The sequence below is a fragment of the Odocoileus virginianus genome, chromosome 7 (assembly GCF_023699985.2).
Source record: "Odocoileus virginianus isolate 20LAN1187 ecotype Illinois chromosome 7, Ovbor_1.2, whole genome shotgun sequence".
Lineage (NCBI taxonomy): Eukaryota > Metazoa > Chordata > Mammalia > Artiodactyla > Cervidae > Odocoileus > Odocoileus virginianus.
This window is the reverse complement of record NC_069680.1, coordinates 63,359,935-63,370,338: the sequence shown is the minus strand read 5'-3', so window position 1 is coordinate 63,370,338 and position 10,404 is coordinate 63,359,935. Positions and strand designations below refer to the sequence as shown.

Sequence of the window (10,404 nt, the reverse complement as noted above, 5' to 3'; positions counted from 1 at the left end):
AGGACAACACAAAGGTTTTTGTCCTGCTCCTGCTGCAAATCAGGGAGCAAAGACCTTTCAGAATGTAGGGGAGGACACAAGGTTCAACTATGGTGGGAGTACCTAATCCACGACAAAAGGCCAAGTTCTCTTCAGAAAATTTTATTTAAAAATAAAGCAAAATTTCCATTCACGTAATGTTTCCAAAGTGTAAAAAAAAAAAAAAAAAGACAAGTGTTTTGCCTCCTTCTACTCTTCAAAGAGAGCATGGCAGTGCAAATATCTCTAAAATGCCTCTATTTAGCTCTCAGAAGCTAAGTCCAGTCATTGAAAATGCATCTCCATTTTCAGCTGACATGAGGTTTGTTAGGAAACCTTTGTAGCAGCTTATTCAATTTCTTGGGGGGTAAACTCCCCAACTCTCCCAGATCCTCCTGGATTGATCTCATTTTTCGGGCTGCCTGAAAACACAGAGCAAAAATTAAAATGACAGTTCTGAAGTAGGCCTGGACCTAAGCTAAGAATTCTCACACAACCCAAATTACACTAAGGTGTTAACCAGGCTGGAGATCTGTGTCATCTTCCCAGTTCCCTTTCATTCATAGGACTTGGGATCCACGAATGATTGTAAAATCTGAATTATACAATTTAGCATACAATTGCCAGCCGGCAATTTAGTCTGGAAACCAAACAACCTGTCCTTTACTGTCTCTAGTTTACTTTAAACAATAATGTCTATTTGATCAGCAATTTAAACTTTAAAAAGTGGCTTTCCCATGCATGTCTTCGCTTGATAAAAAAAATTCTGTAAAACGAATATTAATGATTAACCTCATTTTGCACCCGGTAAAGCTGAAAGCAATGAAACAAATCGCTCAGCATTACAGAGATTTCAAAACAATAACCTGAACCATTACTGTATGCCCCCTATTTTCCTCCCAAAACGGCACCCCAGAAGCCTCCTGTCACCTCAGCCCGCGAAGCACAATCGAAGAAGTCTCGGATCTCTTTTTTGCACGCTTCGTCGCGGAATTCATTCTGCTTCCAGCAGGCCATCATTATCGACATCTCCGTGATACAGGTCGCCTCTGGAGGGGCAGAAAGGGAGGATCCTCAGTCACAAAGAAACCCTTACTTTCCGACCCTCCCACCCAGTAGCCTTCGGCACTACTCCGGCTTCCGCACTGGGGCCTCCGAGGCTCCGAAGACTCACCGCCCTTCTCCCGACGCCGTTCCCCAACATGGTCAGCTAGGATGAGGGGCTTATTGGGCTTCAGTATAGGCTTCCGCGGGTTCCCAAGCCGTGCTAGTCGACCGCGGAGGCTTGGCGTCGCCATTGCACACCGAGCTCCCGGCAGGCTCTGCGGCGCCGTGCGTGACCCTGCGTGACCCCTACGAGCTCGATAAGGGCTCCGCTGCAACTCACCCACCTGCCGCCGCAGGTTGCTCTTCATTCTTTTCTTGGCGGGGTCGCCTTGATTCCGGTTTCGGACCTTGCCTGGTGTGGACACTTGTGCAGGTTAGGAAGAGAATCTTTGGGGCTGTTTTGTGGGTCCACGCTGACTCTTGTAAACTCTGGGCCCTAAAGTCTTGGGCAGTACTGGGCCAGGAACACCCAGGAAAGAGCGCACATTTCGAGTGGTCAAGTCTGCATTAGAGAGTGATTGACATAGGCAAGGACAGAGAGGATGGGAGCGGATCAAAATGTGAGACTTTAAGATGCTGAGTTGGGAATGGTTTAATTTTAATAAACCTTAAAGAACCGACGGTTTTGATTACCTTTAGAGCCACGTCGAAGCCGCGAAGAAAAATAGGTTCATTTATTTGAACAGCTGCTGCGGCTTAAAGAATTGTTTTTGTAGGAGACAGGCCTACTAAAAGGCCTGACCAAAGAATTAAACAGTCTTGCTGAGAGGACATGATTCAGTATGGGACTCCTGAAGGAATCCAAGAAGGAACAGAAAACATCTTGAAAGCAGGATGTACGCCTGCGGATGGGAAGCCATCAAACAGACTGTCCCTATCCTTGGTGCTGGGAGGCACATAAAGATTACCTGGGTCTGTGTCCTTGAGGCAGAAAAAGAGGGATACAAAAATATTAAATGTTAACTGCACAGGATTATCATTGAAGGCCACTTGGCCTGCTGTGCTCATGTAAACACATACAAGCAAGTCTCAAAAAGTATGATAATGTAGACTTGAGATCAGTTTGGGTACCTTCACCTCGTGGGGCTGTTGGTCCCCTGATCCCCACTGTAACTTTGAGTGTTTCTCATTCTTTCGCCATGGTGGCTCTTTGGGGAACCTGTGCTGTCGAGCTGGACTCGACAAATGGCGCCCCAACAGGGACCTAAAAGTGAAACCAGCTTTCAAAGCTCCTCCTTAGGAGGCAAGGAACACGGAGAATTCCAACCAAAGAGGTGGACTTGGAAAGTACCTGGTGGGTACACCCCGTGGATAATTCAATCAGGGTAACAATGGGGCATGGGTTGCCATTCCTTTTCCAGAGGATCTTCCCGACCTAGGGATTGAACCCTGGTCTCCAGCATTGTAGGCAGACTCTTTACCATCTGAGCCACAAGGGAAGCCCTAAGCGTACCGAGTATATGCAAGTCTTAAAGACTTCGTTGAAAAACTCGGGAGTGCAAGTTTCTCATTCTACTTTAAAAGACTTACTTTCTGCTATTGAAAAGCATTGCTTTTGACTTGATCCAGGTAGAGGGACTTTAAGGTATAAAGAATAGCAAGAAGTTACGTGTTGCCTACGCAGAGCTTATCATAGTGGGGTATCATAGTGGGGAACATATTCCTTTGGTCACTGGGGAATCTTATTAGCACTGCACTAGGATTTTTACATTCAGAAGCCTCTGATTCTGAAGATTCTATAGAGACAATACATGAACAGTCAGAGAATGAATCTCGTTTTTATGAGAATAGTGATTCTGAAGGGGAAAAAGCACCTCTGCACCACAAACGAAAAGGGCGAAAGAAAATAAAATCATATGGGAGTAATGATCATTTCCCCATGGTTAATGTGGCTCATCCTTCAGCACCCTTAACGGAGCCACCCCCTTTAGATCCGGAGACTCCATGGAATGACATTTTGAAACCTCTGACAGTGCCCAACCATATTTCTCCCTTTCAAAGGGGAGTTAGACAGGCACAGCTACAAGGGGATGAAGATGCCCTAGTCCTCCCTGTGGTAGTCCCCTGGTCCACAGTATCCACAAGGTGCTATTACTTTTGATTATCATCCTCTTCCTTTTAAGACAGTCAAAGAGATAAAACAAGCATGTACACAATATGGTACTAACTCTCCGTATACTATGGGTTTAATTCAAGGACTTTGACAAGCTGAAATGCTGATCCCCTTTGACTGAGATATGGTTGCAAGAACTTGTTTATCATCCTCTGAATTTTTACAGTTTAAAACCTGGTGGCAAGATGAAACAAATCAACAAGCTCATAAAAATGCTGCTTCAAATCCACCTATTAACATTTCCTTGGAACAGCTGATGGGGTCAGGAGGATATTTTGGAATACAGGCTCAATTACAATTTGATGATCAGGTGCTCTCCCAAGTACGATTTGTATGTTTAAGAGCTTGGGAAAAACTTAATCCTCCTGGACATACTACTCCGTCGTTTACACAAGTTAGTCTAATGGAGACCCTTATGTTGACTTTATAGCCAGACTTTGACAAAATTTAATGAGCACGGTATCTCAACCTAATCTAATCTCAACATGCTTTTACAGCTGTTGGCTTATGAAATGCTAACTCTCAATGCAAAAGGCTCTCCAACCTTTAAAAGCTCAGGGAAGCAACTTGGAAGATTATATAAAGGTGTGTCATGATATTGGATCAGAACCCTATAAGATGCAATTATTGGCACAGACCCTTTCAAAAGGAAAAAAGGACAATAAAATTAAATGTCATGGATGCAGAAAACTGGGACATATGAAAAAAGATTGTAAAATAGAAAATAATAATGATTTAAAAAGGGAAACTAAAGCCCCTGGATTATGTTCTAAATGTCAAAAAGGAAATCATTGGGCTAATCAATGCCATTCCAAATTTCATAAAGACAGAACTCCTCTGTTGGGAAACGCCTTTTGGGGCCCAGCTGGGGCTCCCCAAACAATCCAAGTTCATGGAATGCAGTCCCATTCACATGTCCCACTCAAATGTTAGAAAACAAATCAATCTATGATTTACTTCCAGCAACCTTGGACAGCACAGCAATAGATATTCCTGCCCTAGATAATCAATTATTGATGCCATCTATGGGAATATGTAAAATTCCTACAGGAATATGTAAAATTCCTAAAATTCCTACAGGTCCTCTTCCAAAAAATACTGTTGGACTTATGATTGGTAGAAGTAGTCTAACTATAAAGGGCATTCAAATACACATTGGAATCACTGAAGATTTTGAAGGGGAAATTCATGTTATGAAGAGCACTAATATCCCATATCAAATAAAAGAGAGACCAAATTACACAACTCCTTCTCTTGCCTTACATAAAGATTAATAATTCTCCTAGAAAAAGAGAAGGAGGATTTGGAAGTATAGGAAAACAAGTATATTGGCAGACCTATGTTACTGATGAGAGACCAAAATTAGATATAGAAATAATGGGAAAGAGATTTTCTGGGCTCATGAATACAGGAGCTGATGTTTCAATAATAGCTATAAAACATTGGCCTCGTTCCTGGACATAAAATCAGTTCCTACTGTTATAACAGGAATAGGGACTATGAATAATACCTCTCAAAGCTCTCAACCTATGCTCTGTAAAGGCCCAGAACAACAAACTGCCACTTTGCAACCTCTGGTTGCAGATATTCCAGTCAATTTTGTGGGTGAGATTTATTAATGCAATGGGGAGCATATGTAACCATACCCACTATATCCCCACAAGCTAAACAAATTATGGCCAATATGGGATATAACCCTTTCCAAAATCCAAATTTATCCTAGGGCCACTGCTTCAAAAAAAAACTGCATTAAAACTGACTTGGCTTTCAGAAAAACCCATGTAGATGGAGCAGTGGCCCTTAACCAGAGAAAAATTGGAAGCATTATATGAGCTAATAATAGAACATAAAGAACAAGGACATATAATTGAATCTACTAACCCCTGGAACTCCCCAGTTTTTGTTATAAAAAAAAAAAAATCAGGTAAATGGAGAATATTAACAGACCTAAGAAAAATTAATGCTGTAATGGAACCCATGGGAGCCTTACAGCCACCATCTATGATTCCTAAAAAATGACATCTTACAATAATAGACTTAAAAGATTGTTTTTTTACTATTCCTTTAGACCCTTCTGATGCTCCTAAGTTTGCTTTTACTGTCCCTAGCATTAATACCAGTCAGAGATATCAATGGACTCTCTTACCCCAAGGAATGATTAACAGTCCTACTTTATGTCAAATTTTTATTAATCAGCCCTTATCTATCATTAGACAAAAATATCCCCAAGCTTATGTTATACATTATATGAATGATATTTTATTGACTCATCCAGATAATCAGTTATTGCACCATATATTTTTAGACACTCAGAATATATTAAAAGAATTTGGTTTAATAATTGCCCCAGATAAAATACAGAAAATAATTATGTGAGATACATTCGTAATCATCATACAGTATCCCCTCAAAAGATACAAATTAGAACTGATCACCTTAATACTCTGAACAACTTTCAAAAATTAGTAGGAGATATTAATTGGTTATGACCTAAACTGGGTATCCCTAATTATGCTTTGACAAATTTATTTAATACCCTAAAAGGAGATACAGATCTCAACAGTCCACGAACACTTACAGCTGAAGCCAATCGAGAATTACAAGAAATTAATCAAGGCATACAAGAAAAACAGATATCTCGAATTAATATTCAACAACCTTTAACTGCTTTAATTATGCCTACACCTCATTCTCCTACAGGAATAATATGGCAAAATGAATTTATAATTAGAATGGGTATTTTTACCCTATAAACAAACAAAATTATTGACTGCCTATGTAGACCTTATTAGTAAATTGATTTTTAAATTGAGTACTCGTATTTGACAAATTTCAGAATATGATCCCAAATATATAATAGTTCCTTTAGCTAAAGATCAGATAGAATGACTTTTTGCACAAAATGTGGAATGGCAGATAGCATTATCTTATTTTATTGGTACAATTGATTGTCACTATCCATCTTCTAAATTAATTTTCTTAAAAAACATGTTTTTACATTGCCTAGAATAACTAAAACAGAACCGATCGAGTGTGCTCCTGTCTTTTTTACAGATGCAAATAAAGAATGTAAAGCTGGATATTATGGTCCAACCACCAAAATTTGGCAGTCATATTCATCAATAAAGCAAGCTGAACTAAAAAAAAAAAAACAAGCTGAACTAGATGCCATAATTACTGTCCTATCAGACATTATAGTACCTATTAATATTATCTCAGATTCTCAATATGTTGTTAAGGTAACTTTCCAGATAGAGACTATTCATATTCCTGTCTTGGACCCTCTCATTCATCAGTTATTTTTGAAATTACAAGATATAGTTGGGAATCGACAATTTCCATTTCATATTATTCATATCCACTCTCATTCTCAATTACCAGGACCTTTATCAGAAGGTAATGACCAGATTGATGTTAAATTAACTACACTCCTTACTCCCACTCAGTTTCATGACTTAACTTACATTAACGTCAGAGGATTACAACATCGATTTCAATTATCCCGACAACAAGCTAAATATACTATTTCTCAATGTCCTGCATGTCAGACTTCCACAATAGTGCCCATAAATTAGGAAGGCGTAAGTCCTTGTAGATTATATCCTAATGATTTATGGCAAACTGGTGTTACTCATATGCCCTCTTTTGGTAATTTAGGTTTAATACATGTTTCTATTGACACATATTCTGGAATGATTTTTGCTTCAATTCATAATGGAGAATCAACTGCTCAATGTATCCCTCATTTACAGCAAGCTTTTGCCCATATGGGCCTACCAAAAACTATAAAAACTGACAATGGGCCTTCTTATAAAGGTCATATCTTTCAAACATTTATAGCTGACTGGTCTATTAAACGTATTACAGGCATTCCTTATAATCCTCAAGGACAAGCCATCATCAAATGTGCCTACCGAACTTTAGAACTTATACTACCAAAACAAAAAGGGAGAGAACAGTATGGCTTGGGACCTATTTCCCCTATTTAAGGATAAAATAGCTCTAGCTCTTTTTACTCTAAATTTTTTGGACATAAGAGGGCTATATGAAAAAAAAAAAAAAAAAGAGGGGCATATGAGAAATCAGCAGCTGAGGTTCACTGGAACTTTTCACAACAGACTAAAGATACTTCCCTTAAAGTTTCTCCCTTACAGGAGGTTTGGCAAAAAATAATGTGGAAAGAGGACAGGGAATGGAAGCAGGGTGTCATGCTTAAACAAGGAAGAGGGTATGCTCTTATCTTAATAGAGGAAAATGAACACCGATGGATCCTGAGGAGGAGAATCTGGTACTGGAGGGGAGAAAACATGATTTGATATAGACCCACCTTCCAGACCTCTGACCCCTGCCCTGTCACACCTTACATTAGAACCTGGGCCCGCCAAGACCAAGTGAGTGTGAACTGCTACAATACCCACTTGGGGGCAGGTAAAAAAGTTATCACAGGAAGCTGAGAGCCTAGTTCATCATCGTGGCCTTCCAAAAACATCTGCCAATCTACTACTGGCTATGGTAACCCTTATCACAATGTCGGTAAGTGTTCAAGCTGATTCCAGTCATCATTATTGGGCATATATTCCCAATCCTCCTTTATTAAGACCCATTACATAGGAAGATTCAGTATTCCCATATTTGTCAATGATTCAGCCTGGCTTCCTGGTCCTTATGATCAAAGCCTTCCTTTAAAAAAGGAAGAAGGATGATCTCTAAAAAATTATACAGTAGGAACAGACAGCACATCCATTTGTATAGGATTTGGAGAATTCTGTTTAAAGACAGGATTCCAGGGATGGCTTTCTATTGTAGAAAAGCCTGGAGAGAATAAGAACACTTTTTTTTCTTATTAACAGCACTTACTTTTAAAGAAAGAGAAAATTCCACCATACATTATAGTCGACCTAATCTTCCAGGCTATGCTTTAAGAATGGGACGTGGTATGGATGGAGGACAGGATCCACTGGAAAAATTGTAGAGGGTCTGAAGGTCATCTGTTACTAAATACTCCTGAGGGACATATAGTTTGGGGCCCTAGAGGAATACCTAAGATTAAAGGAAAAAATATTTCTAGTCCATGGCTGTATCATAATGAGGCACTTAGTACCTGTGGGAATGCATCTTTACGTGGCGTCGAGAGGGATTTGCCCCCCCACCCCACCCCCACCCCGTTCCTCACCTCATTCATCACCCAGGACAGAATGCGATTTGGGAGGCGCCTATGGCCTCCAAAACCCTTAAGGCTTGCAGTGGCCGTTACACTAAATATGTCTTAAATGATCCTAAGGCAACTTTTATTTTATTTTTTTTTCCTAAGGCAACTTTTAATTTTACTAAAAATTCTACTCATACTATTCAGGCCTGTGTAAGATTACCTTTTGTGTTTCTGTTAGGGCCAGCAATATATAACATCTCTACTGGTCTTATAAATTGTTCTTTTTATACATGTTTAAACAATACCATTCCTTTCAATGAATCTTGGCAAAGTATTTATGTTTTAAAAACTCAGACAGGTATTTGGATACCAGTGGATTTACAAAGAGGCTGGCAAGAAAGCCCTACTCTTTATGCCATAGAAGAAATTATAAAAGCAGCTTTAAAAAAGAACAAAAAGATTTATTGGTATGTTAATAGCAGCTATTCTGGGAATTATAGCAATCACCACCACTACAGCAGTGGCCAGAATAGCATTGCATCAATCTGTTCATTTTGTACAAGAATGGCATAAGGATGCAGATGTTCTTTGGTCCACTCAACAAAAAATAGATGAAAAATTGGCTTCACAAGTGGCTGACTTAAAACAATCTGTTATTTTATTGGGAGGTCAATTGGTAAGTCTACAAAAACAATTAAGACTAAAGTGTGACGGGAATTACACATCATTCTGTGTGACTGCACATAAATATGATCAATCGACTTTTAACTGGGCTAAAGTTAAATGACATTTACTAACTCAAGGAAATATTACATTAGATATATAAGAGTTACAATGTGACATTCTAGACACGTTTAATAAAAAACTTGATGTGATTACTGGCTCTTCTTTGTTAATGCTATAGCTGAAGGAGTGCCTTCCTTAAATCCTCTCAAACAAATCAAATCCTATGGTTATGGACTTACAATTAGTTGCAGTGTTTTATTAATCATTCTGTTTTGTCTCGGTATAGTCTGGAGAATAACAAGAAAGAAGCAGCAGCAACAGTTAGCCTTCTTGACTATATTCAGTTATCTACAAAAACAAAAAGGCGGAGATGTAGGAGACAGGCCTACTAAAAGGCCTGACCAAAGAATTAAACAGTCTTGCTGAGAGGACATGATTCAGTATGGGACTCCTGAAGGAATCCAAGAAGGAACAGAAAACATCTTGAAAGCAGGATGTACGCCTGCGGATGGGAAGCCATCAACAGACTGTCCCTATCCTTGGTGCTGGGAGGCACATAAAGATTACCTGGGTCTGTGTCCTTGAGGCAGAAAAAGAGGGATACAAAAATATTAAATGTTAACTGCACAGGATTATCATTGAAGGCCACTTGGCCTGCTGTGCTCATGTAAACACATACAAGCAAGTCTCAAAAAGTATAATAAAGCAGACTTGAGATCAGTTTGGGTACCTTCACCTCATGGGGCTGTTGGTCCCCTGATCCCCACTGTAACTTTGAGTGTTTCTCATTCTTTCGCCATGGTGGTGCTTTGGGGAACCTGTGCTGTCGAGCTGGACTCAACAGTTTTCTCATTTGTAGTGATCTCATTGGATAGGGTGAGGTTTAAGCACTTTCTCACATTCATCATTTTATTTAATCTTCTCACCAATCCTGTGAAGATACTTTGCAGTATCATTTCTGTGTATACATTTGGCCCTTGGATTGTAATGCCTAGCTTTAACTAGACTTGGTGCTAAGTGACCTTTTTTTCCCCCTGCCCCTCTGAAGTGACTTAGCTGTTTACAAAACTCAGTCCAAAGATGTACCACTGATGCTCAAGGCATTTACACATGATCTCCAAGAAATGTTTCTGGTAATGGAAGCATAACTTGGACAGCCTTATAGTTCATAAGATGATTACTTTGGAGGAGCAGTATTTATTTGGTTATGTAAATTGAGTATGTGCTAATCACTTGTCACAGATATTTAGAATCTTCCCATTTATCTCTGCATGACTGGTTCTTTTTGTTC

The 10,404-nt window shown here is 39.5% G+C and overlaps 1 protein-coding gene and 1 long non-coding RNA gene across 2 annotated transcripts; one reads left to right on the top strand and one right to left on the bottom strand.

Annotated features, from left to right (window-relative positions):
• Positions 1–125: 125 nt before the first annotated feature.
• CHCHD1 (coiled-coil-helix-coiled-coil-helix domain containing 1) lies at positions 126–1,352 on the bottom strand. The gene is made up of 3 exons (XM_020914481.2): positions 1,193–1,352; positions 949–1,067; positions 126–440 (listed from the first exon to the last, which is right to left on the bottom strand). Exons 1-3 carry the CDS (start codon positions 1,314–1,316, stop codon positions 327–329), a joined length of 357 nt encoding a protein of 118 aa, XP_020770140.1. The 5' UTR covers positions 1,317–1,352; the 3' UTR covers positions 126–326.
• Positions 1,353–1,379: 27 nt separating this feature from the next.
• Positions 1,380–9,885, top strand: LOC139036065 (uncharacterized). The gene is made up of 2 exons (XR_011488793.1): positions 1,380–1,498; positions 9,400–9,885. It is a non-coding gene; the product is annotated as an uncharacterized lncRNA (long non-coding RNA).
• The last annotated feature ends 519 nt before the right edge of the window (positions 9,886–10,404 follow it).

What these genes read in the sequence shown, in the direction of transcription:
- CHCHD1 (XM_020914481.2), bottom strand. Translation starts at nt 1,316, where the DNA reads ATGGCGACGCCAAGCCTCCGCGGTCGACTAGCACGGCTTGGGAACCCG. An exon ending in ACGGCGTCGGGAGAAGGGCG is followed by an intron (nt 1,068 to 1,192) that starts GTGAGTCTTCGG and finishes CTGCCCCTCCAG; the next exon opens with AGGCGACCTGTATCACGGAG. An exon ending in ATTGTGCTTCGCGGGCTGAG is followed by an intron (nt 441 to 948) that starts GTGACAGGAGGC and finishes CTGTGTTTTCAG; the next exon opens with GCAGCCCGAAAAATGAGATC.